Source organism: Mesoplodon mirus (assembly GCF_964341445.2).
Source record: "Mesoplodon mirus genome assembly, chromosome: 4".
In the NCBI taxonomy this organism is placed as follows: domain Eukaryota; kingdom Metazoa; phylum Chordata; class Mammalia; order Artiodactyla; family Ziphiidae; genus Mesoplodon; species Mesoplodon mirus.
This window is the reverse complement of record NC_138979.1, coordinates 35,423,260-35,447,753: the sequence shown is the minus strand read 5'-3', so window position 1 is coordinate 35,447,753 and position 24,494 is coordinate 35,423,260. Positions and strand designations below refer to the sequence as shown.

Here is a 24,494-nt window from a genome sequence, read left to right as displayed (position 1 = left end):
TACAATAAAACAAAAGCAAAGCAAACTAGTAGAAGAATGGGGAAAGGATATGAACAGGAAGTTCACAGAAGGGGAACCTGCATAGTCAAAAACAAATGAAAATATTAACCTCATTAACAAAAAAAATGCAAAAAATACGAAGTGAGATATTTCATATTCTTCAGACTGGGAAACTTTTTAAAGTTTAAAAATGCCAAATATTGCCCTAGATGTGTAAAAACAAGAACTTTTCTGCACTACTAGTGGGGGTGAAAATTGGTATTCCCACTTTAAAGGGCAGTTTGTCATTATCTGGTACTAGTGAAGCTGTAAATGCCCACAACAGAACAGTCCCACTAGGGTATATATCCCAGAGAAACGTGTGCAGATGTACCCTAGGTGATTGTATAACATTGCTCATTGCAGAACCAACCTAAATCTTCATAGACTTTTAGGAAAATTGATCAATAAAAAATAGAAAGAATTGATAAATTGAGCTATATTTATAAATTGGATTACTCTAGAGCCATAAAAGTGAATGAATTAGAGATGCGTCTATCAACATGGATATTTTAAAAAACACAGTGTTGGGACAAAAAAAAAACAAGCTGTGAAAGGTTATGTAAATTATGATACCATTTACTTAGTTACCTCTAACCAAAGGGAGGGAGGCAGGGGAATAAGATTGAGGAGGTTTGGCAGGGGGTTTCCACCATATTTATAATGACACATGTCTTAAAAATAAATCTGAAGAAAACTTTCAAGAAATGATGACGCTTACTGGTGTGTACATGAGTTTGCATCATTCTCCCGACCTTTTTTTGGACTTAAAACATTTCATAATAAAATAATTGTAGGAACCCCAAAACAGCTCTCTCCTAAATATTGCTACTGTGTTTCGAGTCACCATTCCTGAAGTAGTACTTGCTTGACTTTTTCATTTTTTAGGACTTACGCAGTATTCTTTAGTCTATTTATGTACACATCTTAACCTATATTTTAAAATTTACCTTTAGGCCTGGGAATCTCCAAATTTTTGCTTGCTCCCTGAGCTCATCTAGTTTGAATACATATCTGAAGCTAGGGAAGATCTTAAACCAAATATAAGAAAAAAATTAAATGAGGGAATAGTGTGTTCTGAGGTATGTTCATTAAGAAAAGTGTATGGTGAGGCAATATTTGTTCAACAGCTTGGTTCCTGGCATAAGGCCAGGCCTGTGGTGCACCCACTCTTTCCATGATTCTGATAAGAAACAGGGACAGTAACGTTATTTCTCTGCATAAAAATTAAATTAGATTACTTCAAAGGAAAGGCTGTAGGGTTGTTAATAATTCTGTCTTTCCTGCTCCCCACCTTTTAGGCAGCCCCAAACCTTACATACCTACTCCCATATTGAGATGATTCACTGTAATTTTGGAAGTACTCTATGATTGTTAAGAAGGAAACCTACTTCCCTTGGAAAGCTTATCAGGTCTCCTTATCCTGGAACAGCTTTAGAGACTCATTAAAGTCTTCATAAATATTGAGCTTTTGTGGTCGATTTTTCTTGGAAGAGGTATGTGGAGGTGGTTACATAAAAACCAGACAAAAAGCTCTCCCAAAGCTTTAGAAGGCCTTTCAATGCCTTCTCTTTTTATCAGTGTGCCCCTTTAAATTTATGATTTAGGAAAGGGAGTGAGTGTGGCTATTTTGCTCATTTATTTCTTTGTGGATAAAGTTATTTCAGAATTTGATTACATTTAAATACACACTCAGTTCTTTTGCACTGTAAACCATACGCCAGCCAGAATGTCTCTTTCTCTCACAGAAATTTGCAATTTGATATTCTAGTCAAGTGCCAACCATGGGAAAGACAGGTTTAAGTTAACTGCTATTCTAAAAAATTAATATATTTCTATTCTTCAAACCACATGCTTCTTAGTTTTTAAGACACTAGTATTTGAGTCAGTACATCAGCAAATGAATGCAATAAATTATACTGCTATAAACTCCAGGGAGATTTTATTAATGTTTTTAATGTATCATCATGTGGAATCAACATATGTTTTTTATATATTCATAAATTTATGGCTTCAAAAATTTTCAATTTCAGGGTGTTATGAATGTTGTAGTGGATAGAAAATACATAATTGTGAAATGATGTTCTTGAATTTTCATATACTTCTGATAACCATTAGCTCTTGCAAATAATAATTAGAATGGAATTAAAAACTTGGAAGTAATATTTCTGCAGCTCAGTTGCTTTGAGCCAAAGGAATTATTTCCAGAATAAGCTGGCAGGTTCCTGCTTGGGGAATTAGGACTCCAGTGTCCTTAACTTTAAAATAACTTGCATTTCATTTTATGCCTGTTTCATAAAGTGGCCATTCATTTTCACACTAAATTGTAACCAAAGCATTCCACATCAATAGAGGCCAATCAGTGGGTTCAGTGTGTGTTAGGTTGGACAAAATGAGGTAGAACATGAAAAATGTCCACCAGACGGTTGGGTTAAAAAAAAACCTTACTGTTGACTTATTAAAGGAATTGAGAGGTAATCCTACTGCATCTTTATATCCACATCCTAGTACATAGTAGGTTCACCATAAGAAGTCATTGGAGAAGGAATGAGTCCAAAATGGTACTTTATATTTTGAGAGTTCATGAAATGAAATGCTCCTTTTTTCATATCACTTTGCTGCAGTTGTCGTAGCATTTTTAGTAGAGATATACTTACATTTTAGGTTTAGATTTTCAGGCCCAACACTCAAGATGCAAGTTAGTGCCTCACAGTTAGGACATAGCAGATGGCAGTGGGGTGTAGACCACGACCATATGGTCTACACGGCAGGCCTGAGACACAAGCTGCCATCAGCAAATATGTTCTTTTCTCTTAGTGTTAAATTTTTCAAAATTGGTTTTGTTTTTCATTTAAGTAACTAAAATTAAACAATTACTAAAAATGCATCTGAAAAATTATTTCTGAAGTTCTAATACACTTTTAAAGAAAATGTCATTCTTTGTAAGTTTCCACAGTTTTTGTATTCCAGTATTTAGATCAATTCAAATACTCTCTTAAGCCATGTTTTTTGTAATTTGCCTGCCCCATTGAAATTGGAATCAAAAGCTTTTTAGGGTTATAAGTCAGCATAATACAAGAAGATTTTGGTTATCACTTCCCTAATCTATTAGCTGCTTTCCTCAATTGGGGCTTTTCCAAAAAAAGCAGAGTACTTCAAATTACCCTTTCACTTTTTCTGTAATTTATTTTCTTCTTTTAACCACACATAATAAGCACAATGAAATAAGTCATGTAAGTAAATGACCTTGTCCACTGGCATAGCTGTTGTTTCCCAGGAGAATGGAGTCATATCCTTTTGACCAAGAGAGCGACTTCTCCACCCTAATAAATTTTTCCTGCCAGACTCCCAGTTTGGTGCTTCTGGAATGTTTAAAATTTAATGTAGCCTGGCTGAGAGTTTAATAAATTTGAAAGTCCTATACCTCTGATGAGTCACAAAGATGGAAATACACAGTGTTAGAAAATACTAAGACTGGGTCAAACTATTGCGATAATCTAGGAAGATGTTCTAAACTACAAGTCAAGAGAACTATATTAAAAAGAGGCAACTAATTGGACACTTTGTCTGTATTCCAGTTCAGAAATTTAAGTATCAATTAGGTAATGCTTTTGGAGGCAGCCGTAGTGCTGTTCTTTTCACTCCAAAATGCCTTTCTCCTGTATACTTTCTAAATCCCATTAGGGACTGCACCTCCCAGAAAACAGATATGGAGAGACTGAGGTACATGATGCAATTGGAGCAGAAAGTAAGGTGAGGATGGTATGAGATGTGGATGGAGAAGGGTGAGTTTAAGAAGGATTGCAAAGAAAGAAAAAGCAGTGTCAAAAAGTGTATCAGGGGCTTCCCTGGTGGTGCAGTGGTTGAGAGTCCACCTGCCGATGCAGGGGACACGGGTTCGTGCCCCGGTCCGGGAAGATCCCACATGCCGCGGAGCGGTTGGACCCGTGAGCCATGGCCACTGAGCCTGCGCGTCCGGAGCCTGTGCTGCGCAACAGGAGAGGCCACAACAGTTAGAGGCCCGTGTGCCGCAAAAAAAAAAAAAAAAAAGTTTATCAGTGGAGTTCCTTGGTGGCCTAGTGGTTAGGATTCTGGGCTTTCACTTTCACTGCCATGGCGCAGGTTCCATCCCTGGTCAGGGAACTGAGATCCTACAAGCTGCGTGGCGTGGCCGGAAAAAAAAAAAAAGCATACCAGACAATAAAATACAAAATAATCACTACAGGAAAAAGAAAATCAGTCATGTGGAGGGATATCTGTAGGAGATTTCTTGGAAGTATAAGAGAAGGTCAAACAAATGAGATATATATTAGAGAAAATCATAGATCAATAAAGAAATAATAGGAGCGGAGAAAGGGAACTCTAACTTAAGAATTACGGATATTCTTGGAACAAGAGCAGTAATCAAAATTATAATCTGAGAATAATATGCGGCACTGCAAGTAAAGACCTTGAGTATTCTAGTCAAAAAGGCCAACGATTTTTAGTCAAAATCAATGAAAATAAACACACAACTAGGTACACCTTGACTCTAATTTTTACTTCAAATAGTAACAAAACAAAACACTATATGCTTCCAGGCGCTTCCAGGCAGAAAAATAAAACATATGTACAAAAGAATAAAAATCAGACTTCTCTTCTGAGTCTAAATGTCAAAGGTCAATGAAACGTGTCTACAGTTTTGAGGAAAAAGGAACATGAAAAAAGTAATATATCTTGCTGCATTGCCTTTCCTATGTGAAATACAAAGTTTAATAATAATATGGGAGACATTTACCCTTCTTGAAAAAACAACGAATCAAATAATACTTAGCCAACCAAGAGTTAAAAACGCATACATGAAGAAGTCATAAGATAAAAGGAATGGCATTTGTTATCCATTTCTAGATATGTATCCTAAATGTGAACAAAAATGAAAGCATAAAGATGTTTAGCAAAGCATCATTATATAAAATAAGCAGACTCGGGCCTCCCTGGTGGCGCAGTGGTTGAGAGTCCGCCTGCCGATGCAGGGGATACGGGTTCGTGCCCCGGTCTGGGAGGATCCCATATGCCGCGGAGCGGCTGGGCCCGTGAGCCATGGCCGCTGGGCCTGCGCATCCGGAGCCTGTGCTCTGCAACGGGAGAGGCCACGGCAGTGAGAGGCCCGCATACCGCAAAAAGGAAAAAAAAAAAAAAAAAAAAAAAATAAGCAGACTCAGCAATCCTGCTTCTTAGTATTTGTCCAAGAGAATTGAAAAGTTATGTTCACACAAAACCTGTATGTGAATGTTTACAACATTCTAGTTCATAATTGCTAAAAGCTGGAAACAACCCATATATCCAGTCGGTGAATGGGTAAATAAACTGTTGTACATACACACAGTGGAATACTATTCAGCAATGAAAAAGGAACAAACTATGGATACACGCAACAGCATGGGTGGATTTCTTATGTATTACATTAAGTGAAAGGAGTCAGTCTCAAAAAACTATACACGGTATGATTCCATTTACATGGCATTCTGGAAAAGGCAAAATTAATGAGGCAGAAAACAGATCAGTGGTTGCCAGAGGCTGAGGGTGGAGAGGAGTTGACTACAAGGGAGCAACCTGAGGGCATTTATGGGGTGATGGAGCTGTTCCACATGTTGATAGTGGTAGTGCTTACACAGTTGTATGGGTTTGTGAAAACACATGAAATTGTGCACCCCCCAAAAGTGAATTTTAATGTATGTAAATTTTAAAAGTAGGGAAAAAGAAGAGGCAGCACAAATACCCACAAAAGGTAATGTCTGTAGAACAATGTGAATATACTTACAATCCTGAAGAGTATACTTAAAAATGGTTAGGATGGTAAATTTTATGTTACGTGTATTTTACCACAATTAAAAAAATTCAAATTCAAAACTACAAAAAAAGTAATGTCTGTATTATGGACTATTATGTAGTCATTAAACAATTTTTTTCCAAGGAATTATTAATAAAATGGGAAAAGGCTATAATATTAGATTAAAATGAATACGAAGTTGAATGGGCTGTATGATTTCACAACTGTAAATAAATCAGGGCAGAAACACTGGAAGATGAAATGCTAGATTATTAAGGGATTTAAAAAATATTTATTTATTTATTGGCTGCGTGGGGTCTTAGTTGTGGCACAGGGCATCTTTTGTTGTGGCACATGGGCTCTTTGTTGTGGTGCGCGGCCTTCTCTCTAGTTGTGGCATGCAGGCTCATTAGTTGCCACGGGCGCATGGGCTCCAGAGCGAGCAGGCTCAGTAGTTGTGGCGCTTGGGCTTAGTTGACCAGAGGCATGTGGGATCTCAGGTCCCCGACGAGGGATCAAACTGGTGTCCTTTGCATTGCAAGACGGATTCTTAACCACTGGACCACCAGGGAAGTCCCAATGATGGGATTAATGCTTGGTTTTCCTCCTTTATACTTCTTGGCACGTTAGTAGTTTTCACTTACTCTTTTTGTAATTGATAAAAATAGAATCGTCAGAAAGTATGTGCAGTGAGTTATACACTGCTGAAATAGACTTGTTCAGTCATTTCATATAGGCTCATATTTAAATCACACCAGCAAAAAAGGATCTCTTTGGATCCACTTTTTAAAAGTTCTCCTCTTCCAGGGACTTCCCCGGTGGCACAGTGGTTAAGAATCCGCCTGCCGATGCAGGGGACACAGGTTCGAGCCCTGGTCTGGGAAGATCTCACATGCCGCGGAGCAACTAAGCCCGTGCACCACAACTACTGAGCCTGCGCTCTAGAGCCCGCGAGCCACAACTACTGAGCCCGAGCACCACAACTGCTGAAGCCTTCGCGCCTAGAGCCCGTGCTCTGCAACAAGAGAAGCCAATGCAGTGAGAAGCCTGCGCACCGCAACGAAGAGTAGCCCCCGCTCACCGCAACTAGAGAAAGCCCGCACGCAGCAATGAAGACCCAACACAGCCAAAAAAAAAGTTCTCTTCTTCCAGGACTAACTATTCTAAAACAAATTAATGCTTGACTTTTAATTCAAAATGGCGAGTTAAGCCTGTGTTTAGCTTTTCTTGCTCCAAATTTGCCATTGAATTGGCCAGAGACACATAAAGGGTAAAAACATAACTCCATGGAAAAACTGGGAAAGATCCCATTCACAGATGAATTATCTTTAAGGAGTTAATGTAAAATACAGAGCAGCAAGCACTGCACTGAGGAAAGGACCTGCCAGATGGAATTCCAAACATCCAAAAGGCAAGCTTGCCTGGAAGATGAGTGGCTGGGTCCCAAATCAAGTGGTTGGAGGGAAGGATAGTGTCGTCATCCCTGGAGGATTCTGAAGCTTATACATACATGCGTATATGACTTCAGATCCTAGAGGATCGGTATCCTAAGAAATCCACCCCAACACTATTTTGTAGCATTTGTTTAATAAGGCTGGTGGCTGAAGTAAAATATAAGCATTGCCTCAGGCAAATTTCTGACAGAGACCATCGTACTGATTAGAGAGGGAGGTTATAGAGGGCCCAGCTAACTTAGTGACCTCAGAGAGTGAGGAAGAGAAATTCTCTTACAGGGACATGCTACACAAATACTTCTGCCTGTAGTTTTACCTTCTTTTTCATAGAAAAAGAAAACATCTATGCACACATTACACACACACACAGTGTACATTAATTTCAGTGGTTATATAGACCTTGGGATAAAAACTGTGCTTAAGTAATATTATTACATTAATTCAACTAAAGAATTCACTGTATTTAATGTGACACTTCCATGAGACTTTTTGGCCTCCTGATCCTTTTTTTTTTTTTTAATTTTATTTATTTATTTATGGCTGTGTTGGGTCTTCGTTTCTGTGCGAGGGCTTTTTCCAGCTGCGGCAAGTGGGGGCCACTCCTCATCGCGGTGCGCGGGCCTCTCACTATCGCGGCCTTTCTTGTTGCAGAGCACAGGCTTCAGACGCGCAGGCTCAGTAATTGTGGCTCACGGGGCCAGCTGCTCCGTGGCATGTGGGATCCTCCCAGACCAGGGCTCGAACCCGTGTGTCCTGCATTGGCAGACGGACTCTCAACCACTGCGCCACCAGGGAAGCCCCGGCCTCCTGATCCTTGAAAGTTATTTCTTAGAATTTAAACTTTGAATCTTTGAGGTAATGGGCACTAATAAAAGTTTTACGTGTGCCTCGTTTTCACTTGTTTTTTTTTCCTGCTTGCAACTTCCATGAAATCCTTATTTTCTTTTTTTTCCTCAGGAATTGTGAAGGGCAGAATATTCGATACAAGACATGCAGCAATCATGTAAGTTCTGTATGTAATAAAAACATATAATCCCATAAAACATGTTCATGTTTGAAGTTATGTACTGTAAAGCTAATGGCCTCTTGGTACTCATTGTGGAAATCTTCAATATTCATTTAATTGACAACAGGTTTTGTATATCTCATACCTGCCATTGATACTACCCTTTTAGGCCACTTCACACGTATGATCTAATTTGGTAAGCATTTAATAATTTCTGAATTCATAGAAACAATACATAATACTTGTAAATGCCTTCAGAGTTCAAAGTGCTCTATGTGTAGGATTTCACCTGACCCTCACAACTGTCTCCGAGATGTTGGCATATGAGGTGTGGTTATTTCTTTATTTCAAATGAGGGGACTGGGGCCGAGGGAGGTGAAAGTATTTTCCAAAGGCTGCAAAGGAAGCATTGAACTTGAACTTGTCTAGTGCTGTTTCTCCTGCTCCAAAACACCTGTCCCGCTCCCTGCAAACTGTGTTGAGGAGTACTGTAGGTGACTCAAGAAAACCACACCTGAGGAAGGGTTTGTAAACCTTGCTCTCATTCTACAGTGATCAACACAAACAAAAACTAAAATTCAAATATACAAATGTGCAATGCAAAATAAAATGTCAGAAAGCACCAATCCTATTCTCCACGTAAAACATTTCGGGTTTTTGTGATATATACCCGACTCAAAATGACAGGAATTCAAAGGAAATTCTGAAAATCTGAAGATTTAAGTGAGATTTAGGTGTTTTATTAAAAAATCCATTTTTCTCAATTAGCTGTGCCATTTATTTTACATGTTTCACTTCTGGAGGGACTGCCCGTCTCTGTTCCTTCTCTGTCCTGGGCCAGTGTGAGACAGCGGTCCTGGGTAAGCATTTCTGTTCGATGGACCCAAACGTTTCCTCTTTGGACAGCCTCAAGCTCTAGACTTGGGGAGTGGAGTATAGGCAGTGTTAGCAGGACCTTTTGTCTGTGGAGCTCGAGCCACGTTTTCAGTCTGTTTTAATCAGTGGCGAAGCAGAAATGTTTCTCTCTCAAACTTTGGTGGGAAAAATCGTGCTTATTTATAGGGCACTCAAAATCCAATATCACCCAGCCCTGAGGTAGCCAGATTTGTGCCCACTCTGTCCTAGGAGGGATTTTGGGAGACAAAGCAAATAGGTTTCACATGTCCTGTGACAGGATGGACTTGAGGAATCGAGAGATACACATGCGCATGGTTGCACCATTAAATGAGCTGGAATCCAGGTGGGGATGAAGGAGGGAGAGAGGTTGACCGAGCACAGACACAGGCTGGCATTTAGGTACAAGCAGAGTCTAGCATTCGTTCTTTTTTTTTTTAATTAAATTAATTAATTTTGTTTATTTATTTTTGGCCTCACCGCACAGCATGTGGGATCTTAGTTCACTGACCAGGAACTGAACCCATGCCTCCAGCATTGGAAGCGTGGAGTCTTAACCACTGGACCACCAGGGAAGTCCCCTAGCATTCATTCTTACACCGGCACGTGGATGTATTAGCAGCCTCAGGGTTTTACACACAAGACATTTCCATCTACTACCTTTTGCCTGGGTACATTTTATTTTTTAATTGCTGCTGCAACACATTACCACAAACTTGGCTTACAGCAATACAAATTTTTTATTATCTTACAGTTTTGGAGGTCAGAATTCTGATACGGGTCTCACTGGGCTAAAATTAAGGTGTTGGCAGGGCTACATTCCTTCTGGAGTCTCAGGGAAGAATCCACTTCTTTGTCTTTTCCAGTTTCTAGAGGCTGCCCACATTCCTTGGCTTGTGGCCCCTTTTTCCAACTTCAAAGCCAGCAACATTGCATCTCTCTTTCCATTTTTATGTAGTCACATCTGCCTGTGATCACAGCTGAGCACCGTTCACCCACCTGGATAATCCAGGATAATCTCCCCCTCTCAGGGTCCTTAACCTTAGTCAAAGGATGCTTTGGGCAAAGCCCCTTTTGCCATGTAAGGTTACCTATTTGCAGGTCCTAGGGATTAGGTTGTGACCATCTTTGGAGAGGGTGCATTATTCTGATGAACACAATGGGACAGCTCAGCTTCTCAGACAAATTGGTCTGGCAAATTCCTTGCAGTCATTCCAGAATAAATTTCACAACAGTATGCTATCAAGGAATACTCTGTGAAGCTATCTAGGAGAATTCATTTTAAATGTCCAGATCAAGATATTACATTATGAGATTTCATTCTAGGGTTTCTCTCTGTCTCTGTCTCTGTCTCTTTCTCTGTGTGTGTGTGTCTGTGTGTGTGTGTGTGTGTGTGTGAGAGAGAGAGAGAGAGACTGCTCTAGCTAGTTCCATTCTGAGATTTCATTCTAGGGTTTCCCTCTCTCTCTCTCTCTCTCTCTCTCTCTCTCTCTCTCTCTCTCTGTGTGTGTGTGTGTGTGTGTGTGTGTGAGTGAGAGAGACTCTACTCTAGCTAGTTCCAAAAAGGCAGCTCTTTTCAACACAAGTGTTATAAGAGTCTAGGAGTGTGCCATGCAATGTAGAGATAAAATGTAATCTACTAAAATCGGTGCATATTAGTTGCAATGGTTAGAACTTTGGTGTGCTTGAGTGAAGATCTGATGCCCCTGAGGCTCCGAGGGTCTTGGGAGTACACATGGTCTCTAATTGATGTTCCCTCGGGAGAGTCTGCAGAAACCTTTACAACTTCCAGGCTGGTGAGAAATAGATGCTTAGGAGGTGGGAGCTACTGGGGGAGGACAGCAGTGTAAATTTCACCCTCTTCTACTTCTCAGACTTGGAGTCCTAAGAGAGTCCGTAGAGAGATTTCATAAGAAAATGACATTAATTTCTGTGCTTGCCATTGCAAGTGCAGAGTTTCCAACAAAATTCCTTACAGGGAAATAAGGTAGCCCTGTGGCAGGTCTTTCACATCTGTAGTGTGCAAGACACCCCTCCATCTCCATGTGCCAAGTGTCTGCAGCCGTGATACTCAAGCCCTACTGTAGACCAGATGTGGATAAAGGCAGTCCCAGCTGCAGTGTCCATGATCTGTAAGAAGTCTGTTCCTTTACAGGAGTGATTATACGGGTATATTCCATGGAATATAACATAGAAACGTTTCAAGGGTGTCAAGTGCCGTTAAGTGGATGTAACCACAGTGAACTCGGTGTATGAATATGGTCACATCTTGTTTTTTCTTTTTTTACATATAATTACTGGAGAAGCTTCCTGCTTTATTAGTTAGGGATTTAGAATAACCCTCTTGAAATCTTCATCTCTCATCACCCCAAGGAGTCCAGAGAGCAGGAGTGGGAACTACTCTGTAGTCTATCTCAAGTGGAGAGAGAACTGAGTTGTGAGCCCTGCTGTTGCTTCTCCCTGCCTTCCAATGGCCTCACTGAAGATGGGCCATGCTCGTTCACTAGTCAGTGGCTCCCCTTTCCCTGGGGATGGGGCTCATCACCCACTCTTTTGAAGGAAGCTGCCTTTAGTGATTCCCAGGTCAGGCACTCTTTTGAGGGAAACTTGCTTCGTGATTCAAAGATGCTCACACCTATACTTCTGGGGACCTGAGCATCCCATCTGATGGGAGTGCAAGATCTCCCATTCCCATCCAAGCGATGTCACCATCAATGGCCACATAGGGAGGTGAATTGTGCTTTACGGAGAAGCAGAAGTCACCGCCGGTGAGCCCCAGAGACCTGACATTCAATCCTATTCCCGAGGTTGCTAATTCTTCTGTTCCTCCACGTGATTATTTGAAGGCTCAGGCTCTCAGCCTCCCTCCGGACCATGGAGTTTGCCACATGTGTATCAGCTTTCTAACCCCTAACCAAGATCAGTTAATAATTTAATAGCAACAATAATAGCTCAGAGTTATTAAGACTTCTTAAATGCTAGGCATTGTTCTGAGTGCCTTTTCATGAATAAATAAATTTAATCCTCATAATCCCTACAAAGTAGGTGTTATTTTTATCTCCACTTTTACAGAGAAGGAAATTTAGGTAACCTGCACAGGGTCACAGAGCTGAATTTAATCCCAGGCAGTCAGGTTCCAGGCTCCTTGGAAGTGTGTGCTCTTGATCACTCTGCTACATCATGCTTCTTGGAAAGAAGTGTGAAGAGGTCTCGAGCTTTGTCAGATAATGACATGACACCCAGACAGCAGCAAGGTCACTTCTAACAGCCCAGGAGCACATGAATTGCAAAGGTAATTGGAGGAACATTACACTTTCCGATACCATTATAGAAACTTCAACCCCAAGAACAGTAGGAAGGGCCTTCTGAATATTCACAGCTGGCCAGGGACAAAGGTCAGAGAAGGGCAGGGAGGGAGCTGAAGGCAGAGGCAACTGAAATGATATCCTCCATGCCCCTGGGCCTTCCGCTCCAGCAGCCCAGGAGGGATCCCCAGCACAGGGGAGGATCTGGCTTAACGACCCTGACAGCTACATTTCTGACCTCTGCCCACGTCAGTGTCAGCGGAAGACAGGGAACCTGGGAAAAAAGCAGGTTCCAGGCGTTCAAGAAAGATTGAAAGTTCTTTTGTTATGGAGTCTGGATGTGTTAAGGACGTGCATTCAGAGCTCACAGACAAAGAAATTCCACTCGTGGTATGTAGGAGCCCATGCTTCACGTGGCAGAGTGGGAGGCATGACCAGGAAACGAGGACCACACTTCCCTCCCTGAGAAATCAGGCATCGGTTCAGCGGCTCTCCCTGCATTCATTCTGTAAGGGGAGATGGGGCTTTGGGCTGAAGGGCCAGGGAGATTAGGGGAACAGAACATGCCTATGTGCAGTACTGGGGCTCCAGGTAACCGCCATCTTCAGACATGACCCTCCGATCAGCACTCAGCATGGGCTCTTCCAGCCAGGGCTGGGCCCCAGAGGCCCCAGGAAAGAATTATCCTTATCAGGGGTGTATATAGAGCAAGTGGAGACGTTCCAAGGGCAGTCATGCATGTCAGCAAGGAGGCCTAATGCCTGAATTCACTCACTACTTGTATGTTTTTATACCAGGGTATATGAAATTAAAGGTAAAGCTGGAAGAAAGCAAAGGGAACATATTTTTAAAAATAAGTGTATCATAATTTGGTAAGAGTGTTTTTGTAGCATGAACACATTTTTTATATGGGCACAGAGGGAGGCATGGTTAATTCTGCACAGTGGGGTCCCTGGGCTCCCTGACAACTTTTCAGAAGAGGTGACATTTGATATGACCCTTGAAAGATCTTTTATACTCTGGATCCCATGAATGGCTAATTTCTGACAGTTTTCTCTTAGAGTTTTTTTTTTTTTTTTTTTTTTTTCCATTGCCATTTCTTCTACTCTGGTCTAGGGCCACTTCTTCTCATATCTATGTGCAGAACTCCAGTCCATCCTGCTACCATACTGGCCCTCCTAAAATGCTACCTATTCTGTCCCTTTTTAATGTTGCTCTTCTCTGTGGATTCCAATTGCTTTTAATTCCCCTTACTTGCATTTCAGGACCTCCAAAAGATGGTAAGATTTACATCTTATTCAACACACACGTTTCACCCTGGCTGGACAAGGCTGTGCCTCATAGATACTGAATTTATTTTTGCTGTTTCTTTTTTGCTTATATCGTTTCTCATATCTTGTCCTATTCACATCACATCATCCTTCAGATCCCTTCTGAAATGTTACTTATTCATGATGCATCATTTTCTTGTTCTAGCTGATAGTAGCCACCTACAATAATTTATTTTTATGCTAGAAAATTTGGCATTTGTTATATAAGAGGATCACAAAATTTAACTCATACTATAACATGGATATGAAGATAAAATGCTCAAATTTGCTTATACAGAAATTGTGCTTCTCCTGAGTCCCTACTCACTGCTTATCTAGGAGGAAAATTAAATATCTAACCCAAATTAAAGCTTGGTCCACTCCTATTATATAAATCATCTCTTAGGTAATGGTCTGTCTCTCTTGCATAAAAGTACTCAGTTTCTTAGGTAATCCTCCTGTCTTGGCTTCTCTCCCTAAGTTGTTCATACAGGTTTATGTATTCTCATGGCTTTAGGGAGGAAAGGAGACCCCTGTCTTCAGAATGGTCCTCGAATGGGCGCTGGTCGTTATCTGCTGTGCTTTACTCCCTTTTCCCCTCCCTCTCCTTCTTCCCCTCCCCCTATCTCTTCCCCTTCTCCTCCTTCTCCTTTTCTATGCCTCCCAGTCTGGGTACCCACTCCTGACTGAGTCAGGTCTTCCTGATCTAGGATCTATTGTTTCCTTATTAGATTTACTCTTTCCTTATTAGCTCCATTTATTCACTTTTAAATTTAACTCTTGGATAACAGTTTTATTTCCTTCATTGCAAAGTCCTAATGTAAGTCTACAAATACCAGTAATAAATAACCCACTGTTTCAATGTATTCCATGCACATAGATGCTACATCTCCAATAAGATAACAAGCTCACCAGGTAATTGATGGATTATATTCTTCTTTTGTGTTCCTTACAGCATGTCACCTAGGCAAAACCCATAAAGTATATTTAATAAATAAGTGTTGTCTTGAACTTAACTAATATGAAGAAATGCTTCTCAGGGAAAGGAAAGCAGATGGATGTTTGGCATCCAAGATTCCTAAATGTCAACTAAACTTTAGACACAAGAATCCCTAGATTGTCTTGAGCCAGGGCATGCAACCCATCTGAACCAGACTAGACAGACTTAGTGTTGACAGTGGAAGAATGCCATGTAAATGAAAGCATTTAATGTAAGTAGTCAATGTCCCCCAAGATTACTAGAAAGCAGTATCATATAATGGAATGCTTGTTTCTTTGGGAATCAGTCTTGGCTCTGTCATACTCTAGTTGTATGCCTTTGGGCTAGCAACTGAAGACTTTTTGTATCACAGTTTTCTCCATTACACAAACGAGGGTAATGATAATCCTGACCTACCTCGCTCAAAGGGTGGTAGTGAAGAGAGAATGTCAGTAATATTTCCTGGTAAACTAGAAAGCATGGGCTAGATATACGGCGGTCTTAATCAGGGATCATCATTTGTAAGGAACAGAAACCCACTCAAATTAACTCAAGAAAAATGGGATTCACTGGATGGGTGAGTGGATATTTAGCGGAATTTAGGAATAAGTACATCTTGAGGGCCTGGACCCGGGAATCAGAAAGTGAAGCCCAGGTTACTTACTCCTTCAACTGAAACCCATGTTTTATTATCTGACCTTTCATGTCTAATTCATTGCTCTTGCTGTGGGAACTGGCTCACTTTGCTTCAACATGCATCACATAAAATAAATGGCTAGCCCAGCCCAGATTGATGTGAGTTTTCAGCTCCAGCTCTTTTGTTGCAATTCTGAATTCCTGGGAAATATTGACCTGGCGTGGACCAGATGTTTGCCTCTGATAATCAACTGTGGCCAAGGAGGCTAGGTCACACATACAAACCTGGCCACCCTTTCAGCAAGGGCTCAGTTTAGGCTGGCTTCTGTTAATTAACCATAGTTGATTTTGTGAAACTTCTTTGGTTTGAGGAGTTTAAGACATTCAAGAGTCAGACAGCTAGCACTTGTATTTCCTCAAGTGTGCTTAAGATGCTAAGTGAGCCTAATGCAAGGGAAGTTATTTTTACCCTGCTCTCTTATACTCTCTGGGTTTCAAAGAGTCAGATACAGAAGAAATTGACCCTGATTGAGGAAAGAGGAGGTGATATAATTTTGTCACTCATGATCTTCTCTATGGCTGGATGGAAGATGTCCTCATTCCAAGACAGAAATGACATCCAGTTTTAATCTTCTGCAGTTTGATACTTTCTTCCATAGGTGTGACCTAGCTTAAGGGTTAATTTTGTGAAAACAAAGAAAAATGTGGATGTAATAGAAGATTTTGGAATGATTCACAGCAAAGTAATACAACTAATTTCAGGGCAAAGTCTACTAATTATATTTTACTTATTCCCTACTTACTTCCAAAAAGGATTTTAGGCACTTTATCAAGGCCCAAAGCATAAACACAGTAAAATACAAAAATTAAGTGGTAAAAAGGGAATAAATAGAAGAAATTATATTTTAAAATTCTGGCTGATAATTTGTTAATAACTATTTTCAGAAAAATAAAGTTAGATTTCTACCTCACCCCATAGATCAGAATACATTCCAAATGTAATAAAGAGTTAAACATAATTGCTAAACTATAAAGGAACTAGAAAAATACATTTAAGTATTTATCTGTTTTCAGGGCAGGGAGGAAAAAGCATATCTCATTAGTAAAGAAAGAAACCTTAAAAGGAAATATGAATAGAGCTGACTACATAAAAATTCAAAACTTCTTGACTTCATAAAGCACCAAAAACAAGATTAAATGGGGAAAATATTTCTAATACAAATGACAAAGAGTCGATACCTTCACTATGAAATTTAATAGCTTTATCTGTTAAAAATAATAAAAACACAAACATTCCAATAGATAAGTGAAGGACAGAAAACAAGAAATTTTTGAAGAATTAATACAAAAAGCAAATATACATGAAAAGATATTTTTTTTTTTTTTTTTTTTTTTTTTTTTTTTTTGCTGTACGCGGGCCTCTCACTGCTGTGGCCTCTCCCGTTGCGGAGCACAGGCTCCGGACACACAGGCTCCGCGGCCATGGCTCGCGGGCCCAGCCGCTCCGCGGCATGTGGGATCCTCCGGGATCGGGGCACGAACCCGCGTCCCCTGCATCGGCAGGCGGACTCTCAACCACTGCGCCACCAGGGAAGCCCCATGAAAAGATATTAAACCTAAATAATAAGAAGGAAATGCAAATTAAAATGTTGAAATTCTATGTAACACTTATGATTGGAAAAAATTTTAGAAAATTATAATATCCAAACTGAGAGGAGGTACTGAGAAAAGGGAACTTATATAGCCTGATGATAATAATAAGACCTTCCTGGAGGGCAATGTGGTAATATTTTGAAAAGCTCATGAGACACACTCTTCTTCTCAGAAATTTCATTTCCAGAAATATGTCCTTGGGAAATAATCAAAAAGTTATGCAAAGATTTATGTATAAGAATCTTTGTTATTTATTCTTTTTTTGAATAGAAACTATTCCCAAAGTTTTTACAATGAACATTTATTTATTTTGCAATAAGAAAAAAATAATATATTGCCTTTCTGTATCTATTTTCTTTAATTGGGAAGTTTGTATACAATGAATTCATTCCCGTTAATTGGGAAGTTTGTGCTCAACTATTTTTTGTTTTGTTTTGTTTTTGTTTTTTTAAAATTGAACATTTTATTTGAGATAATTGTAGATATACATACAGTTGTAAGAAATAATACACAGACATCCCATGTTGCCTTTACCCAGTTTCCCACAATGGTAAGATTTTGCAAAACTATAGTACAGTGTCAGGACCAGGATATTGATATTGACATAGGCAAGATAAAGAATAACTCCAGGGCTTCCCTGGTGGCGCAGTGGTTGAGAGTCCACCTGCCGATGCAGGGGACACGAGTTCGTGCCCCGGTCCGGGAGCATCCCACATGCCGCGGAGCGGCTGGGCCCGTGAGCCATGCCCGCGGAGCCTGTGCGTCTGGAGCCTGTGCTCCTCAACGGGAGGGGCCACAACAGTGAGAGGCCCGTGTATCGCAAAAAAAATAAAAATAAAAAAAGTAACTCCATCACCACAAGGATCTCTCATTTCCTTTTATAGCCACACCCACTTTCCTCCAGCTTCATCCCATCCTTAGTCCTTGGCAACCACTAATCTGTTCTTCATTTCTATAATTTTATCACTTCAGGAACATTGTATAAATGTAATCATGTGAGTAAGATTGGAGGATTGGCATTTTTCACTCAGCTTAAGTCTCTGGAAATTCATCAGGTGATATATATATTTATATCTATATTTTTGCATATTAAAATGTAAGCAATGTCTTTAATATTGAGTGAATCTTTGTATTTTATAAATGTGAGTATTTGATATGTTTATAGCAAAAAATGCTCTATAAATTTTAATAGAACTGTGTGTAGAGTTGCATACTGAATATTTTATTTTTTTAATAAATTTATTTATTTATTTATTTGTTTTTATTTTTGGCTGTGTTGGGTCTTCATTGCTGCGTGCGGGCTTTCTCTAGTTGCAGCGAGCGGGGGCTACTCTTCATTGTGGTTCACGGGCTTCTCATTGTCGTGGCTTCTCTTGTTGCAGAGCACAGGCTGTAGGCTCGTGAGCTTCAGTAGTTGTGGCTTGCAGGCTCTAGAGCACAGGCTCAGTAGTTGTGGCACACGGGCTTAGTTGCTCTGCAGCATGTGGGATCTTCCTGGACCAGGACTCCTGCAATGGCAGGTGAATTCTTAACCACTGTGCCACCAGGGAAACCCTGACTATTTTAAATAAACTTTATGCTAATTGTCTTATTGTTTTGCTTTGTTTGTTGCTGAGCTTTTAGAATTAATTGGCTTATTTGAAAAAATAAATGAAAAACAATTATTAGTATAATATAATCTAAAACAAGTGTCTTCTAATAATTTTAAGCTAACATTAGTGTACTTTGGGGGTCATTTGTCCTTCTGGGGAAACTTGTAAAAATAATAAGCTCCCTTATCTAAAGTTTCAAAAGTACTTTACCTCTGTGTCTATTTGCAGCCCCTTATTGAGTAGGCATTATTTATTGTTCATCACTTTCTAGTCGGGATTTAACTAGCTTTGAAGTCATTATTAGGTACTGTTGAATGGCCATTACAGCTTTTTGGAGTTGCTTCTCAATTTTTATTCTCTATGCCTAACTTACAAGTACTCCTTCCTCTTGTTGTTGTTTTTTTATTGGAGTATATTTGCTTTAAAATGTTGTGTTAGTTTCTGCTGTACGACAAAGTGACTCAGCTATATGTATACATATATCCCTTCCCTCCTAAGCCTCCCTCCCACCCCACCCCCCATCCCACCCCTTCTAGGTCATCACAGTGTGCTCAGTTTTGAAGAGTAAAGTAACATTTTTATCATCCAGCATCTTGCTTTGGAAGTATCTGATGAGATTGATTAGTAATTAATAAAAAGACCCTTGAGTCATCAAGACTTGTACAAACACTTTGTCCTATTATTATGAGAGCTCCTTGGGGTATTAACTTGGGATTTATTTGCTTTTGTTGTAGACAGAATTTGAAAAAGCTGCATTATCTCTTTCCATTCTAGAGCCTGTTGAAGGCAGGCACTGGGTACCAGTAAAGAGCAATGGCAGGGGGTCTGAAAACAAGAGAGGAAAGGTGATGAACTAAATAACAATGACAAAAGCAATGAAACAAACACAAGTCCCCACAGAGCACAGCAGTTTGGGGCCAGTTAATAACAACCCTTTACATTGAAATGGCTCCTAAAGGCATGGAAGATAATGAATATTTCCTATGAAGACCTTAGGTCACCTGGAAAAATCAAAAACATTCCATTTTCCCTTGTCTCAAAAAGAAGGAGGTTGTGTAATGCATTTGAAAATATATATTCAGTGTGGTTAAAATAGAGCAAAATTTGGCATTTAAGTATGGTAAGCTTTAATTAACTGGAGAAAACAACCTGGGTTTAAAAATAATCAGAATAAATGAGGTGATCCCCTCCTTTATCACAGAGGTACCAGTAGAATTCCATAGTACAGATTCTGTTTTGAAGGAAAAAAAAAAAAAGAAGAAGTGAAGGAATGAAGTGACTTCTGGGAGAGAAGCAATTGGGGTCTGCTCTCATGGGACCCAGGTACACTTGTTCAGCCTTCTGCTGGCCCATCTCACTGGATGATGTGCATGTGGCCCTTTTTCTCTGCCCCCAGGACTGCCCTCCGGATGCGGAGGACTTCAGAGCCCAGCAGTGTTCAGCCTACAATGATGTTCAGTATCAGGGGCATTATTATGAGTGGCTTCCAGAGTACAATGATCCTGCTGCCCCCTGCGCGCTCAAGTGTCACGCACGGGGACAGAACTTGGTAGTGGAGCTGGCACCCAAGGTCTTGGATGGAACTCGTTGCAATGCTGACTCCTTGGACATGTGTATCAGCGGCATCTGTCAGGTGAGCCACACCTACTTCCTGTACCCCTGGTTCAAGGATGTGCCACGACCACTCTCAATTTTTCTTCTGCACTTTTGTTCACGCAGATGAAATATTGTCTTTGATCCTTTTAATGTAAAATTTTTTTAGGGAGTATTACCTGTAGCTTATGTTTTACTTATTTAAAATAGTGTAAATTTTGCCCGTGTAGAATCAAAAGATTGCAATATATGACTTGTGGTTTTTCTAGATCAGTGGTTCTCCAACTTGAAAGTGCATCGGAATCACATGAAGGACTTGTTAAAACACAGTGTTCTGGGCCCCAATGCCAGAATGTCTGATCCAGTCGGTCTGGGGTAGGGCCTGAAAATGTGCATTTCTAACAAATTCCCAGGAGATGCTGATGTTCCTGGCCCAGGGACCCCACTTCGAGAATCACTGCTTTGGAAGGCTAATATTGATAGATTCTCTGACCTTTCTTATTAAAACTAATTCATTGTTTTGGGTCTTTGGGCGCAATGACTTATATATTAATTAATTAGCATGAATGTGTTCCAGCAGGCTTTTCAGAGTGGTCTTTGAAGAGCTGCAGTGAGTGTGTCTGAGGTAAAAGCCCCCACTGCTTGTAATGGGTCTGAGGATTCAGGGCACTATGACAGGTTGCTGAGACAGTATGGGGATAGTAGGGAAAGGATAGGATTCCACCCCATTCCTTTGATCACTGGAAAAAAAATTGTAAACATAATGAATGCCTAGTATTCCATCTACCCTATTATGTTCATAACAAAAATGGTAGTAACAACAGCAAATGAACCTAACCATCTACTAAGTGTCAGACACTGCCAGGCATCTCTGACTTCATATGCTTAGATGAACCGTGGTCTTGTTCCTCAGACTAGTTTCTCCTTCCTACATCTTTTCATCTAGAAAATGGCTTCCAGTTGCTCAACACAAAACCCTGGAGTCATTCTTGATTCTTCTCTTTCAATCCACACATCTAATCCATTGTCAAGTCCTGTCAGTTCTACCTCCAAAGCCTCTTTTGAATCCACCATTTCTGTCTCCACTGATTTCCTTCCTAGTCTAAGCCCCGCATTAGCTCTGACCTAAACTACAATAGCCTCCTGTCCTGATCTCCCAGCTTCCAACACTGTCCCCATTTGATTCATTCTCCACACAGCAGCCAAAGTGATTGTCTTAAAGCCTAAATCAGAGTTTTTAACTCCTCCCACCAAAATCCCTAAATGGCTTGTCATTGCATTGATGATGACATCCAGGATCCTTGCCTACCTTTCCAGGCTCTTCCTGAACTCTTCTCTCCCCTTCCCCACCTTTTTAAAAAAGAACTTAAAACTTTTTAGGTTCAGAGCAAAATTGAGTGGAAGGTACTGATGTTTCCCATATACCCCCTGCCTGCACACATGCAGAGCCTCCACCATTTTCAACACTCCCCCACCAGAGTGGTACCTTTATTACAATTGATGAGCCTACATTGATGCATCATAGTCACCCAAAGTCCATAGTTTCCATTAGGGTCCACTCTTGGAGTTGGATATTCCATGGGTTTGGACAAAAGTATAATGACATGTATCTGTCATTGTGGTATCATACAGAATATTTTCTTTTTTTTTTTTTTTTTTACAACTTTATTGGAGTATAATTGCTGCACAATGGTGTATTAGTTTCTGCTTTATAACAAAGTGGATCAGTTATACATATACATCTGTTCCCATATCCCTTCCCTCATACAGAGTATTTTCACTCCCCTAAAAATCCTCTGTGTTCTGCCTACTCATCCCCCCAACTCTTAACCCCTGGTAACCACTGATCTTTTAACTTCCTCCATAGTTTTGTCTTTTCCAGAATGTCATATAGTTGGAATCATACAGTGTAGGCTTTTCAGATTGGCTTCTTTCACTTAGTAATATGCATCTAACTTTTCTCTATTTTTTTTATCACTTGATAGCTCATTTCTTTTTAGTGCTGAGTATTATTCCATTGTCAGGATGTGCCACATTTTATTTATTCATTCACCTACTGAAAGACATCTTGGTTGCTTCCAAGTTTCGGCAATTATGAATAAAGCTGCTATAAACATCATGTGCAGGTTTTTGTATGGACACAACTTTTCAATACATTTGGGTAAATACCAAGGAGTGTGATTGCTGTATGATGGTAAGAGTATGTTTATTTTTGTAAGAGAGTCTCAAACTGTCTTCCAAAGTGACTGCATTTTGCACTCCTACCAGCAATGAGTAAGAGTTACTGTCATTCCACATCACCTCCAGCATTTGGTGGTGTCATTGTTCCAGATTTTGGTCATTTTAATACGTATGTAGGGGAATCATATTGTTGTTTTAATTTGCAATTCCCTAATGACATGTAATGTTGAGCATCTTTTCTCATGCTTATTTATCACCTATATATCTTCTTTGATGTGGTGTCTGTTCAGGTCTTTTGCCCATTTTTTAATTGGGTTGCTTATTTTCTTATTGTTTAGAGTTATTTATATATTTTGGATAACCGTCCTTTATCAGATGTGTCTTTTGCAAATATTTTCTCTCAGTGTGACTTGTCTTCTTGTTCTCTTCACAGTGTCTTTTACAGACCAGAGGCTTTTGATTTTATTTTATTTTCATTTAGTTTTTTAAGGGTTTTTTTTTTTTTGATGTGGACATTTTTAAAGTCTTTATTGAATTTGTTACAATATTACTTCTGTTTCATGTTTGGGTTTTTTGGCTGCACAGCATGTGAGGTCTTAGCTCCCCAAACCTGTGGGGATCGAACCCGCAGCCCCTGCACTGGAAGGCGAAGTCTTAACCACTGGACCACCAGGGAAGTCCTGAGGCTTTTGATTTTAATGAAGTCCAGCTTATCAGTAATTTCTTCCAGTGATCATGCTTTTGGTGTTATATCTAAAAAGTCATCACCATAGCCACGGTCACCTAGGTTTTCTTCTAGGTTACCTTCTAGGAGTTTTATAGTTTTGTATTTTACATTTAGGTCTATGATCCATTTTGAATTAGTTTTTGTGAGGGATGTAAGTCTGTGTCTAGATTCATTTTTTTGCATGTGGATGTGCAGTTGTTCTCGCACCATTCATTGAAGAGACTATCTTTTTTTTCCATTGTATTGCCTTTGCTCCTTTGTCAAAGATCATTTGATTGTATTCATGTCAGTTGATTTCTGTGCTCTCTATTCCATTCCATTGATCTATTTGTCTATTCTTTTTCCAATACCATACCATCTTGATTACTTTGGCTTTATTCGTAAGCCTTGAAGTTGGGCAGTGTTAGTCCTCTGACACTGTTCTTCTCCTTCAGTATTGTGTTGACTGTTCTGGGTGTTTTCCCTCTTTATGTAAACTTTAGAATCAGTTTGTTAATATCCACAAAATAACTTTCTGGAATCAAGTTGGAAAGAGCTAACATCTTGATAATATTGAATCTTCCTATCCACAAAAAAGGAATGTTTCTCCATTTATTTAGTTCTTCTCAATGTTTTCCACCTGCTGGATCTATCCATTTTTGATAGAGGGGTATTGAAGTCTCCACCTGTAATAGTGGGTTCATCTACTTTTCCTTGCAGTTCTGTAGGTTTTTGCCTTATGTATTTTGGCATTCCATTGTTAGGCATATACACATTAAGAATTGTTATGTTTTCTTGGAGTATTGACACCTTTATCATTCATAAATGCCCTTGATAACTCCCCTTGCTCTGAAGTCTGCTCTGTCTGAAATTAATATACCTACCCCTGCTTTATTTTTATTAATGTTAGCATACTGTGTCTTTCTCCATCCCTTTACTTTTAATTTATAGATGCTTTTATATTTAAAGTGGGTTTCCTCAGACAACAGATAGTTGGATCTTGTTTTTTGATCTACTATGACATTCTCTGTCTTTTTAATTGGTACATTTAGACTCACTGCCATACCCCAGTACCCTGACAATGTCTGGCCCCATCAAAGGTCCTCACTTAAAAACTGGTTGAATAAATGAGTCTTATCTACTTGCAAATGCAGAGGCTTTTCATAACTCTTGGTCTTCCTTTCATTTCTCTCTCAGCCTCCAATCCTGAATTTTCTAGTTCAAGCTTGATATCCATTCTGGGAGATTCCACAAATTCCTCCAACACACCATCGGAATTCCTCCAATCCCCACCCCTTTTCAAATGAACTAGTATTGTTCTTTCCAGATCCACTAGT

General features: G+C 39.9%; 1 protein-coding gene across 1 annotated transcript in view; it reads left to right on the top strand.

Moving 5' to 3' along the window:
• Positions 1-24,494, top strand: part of ADAMTSL3 (ADAMTS like 3) — a 394,591-nt gene that overhangs the window by 143,452 nt on the left and 226,645 nt on the right. Inside the window, 2 exon segments of the mRNA XM_082617479.1 lie at positions 8,260-8,305; positions 20,074-20,310. Coding sequence (XP_082473605.1) covers positions 8,260-8,305; positions 20,074-20,310 — 283 coding nt within the window.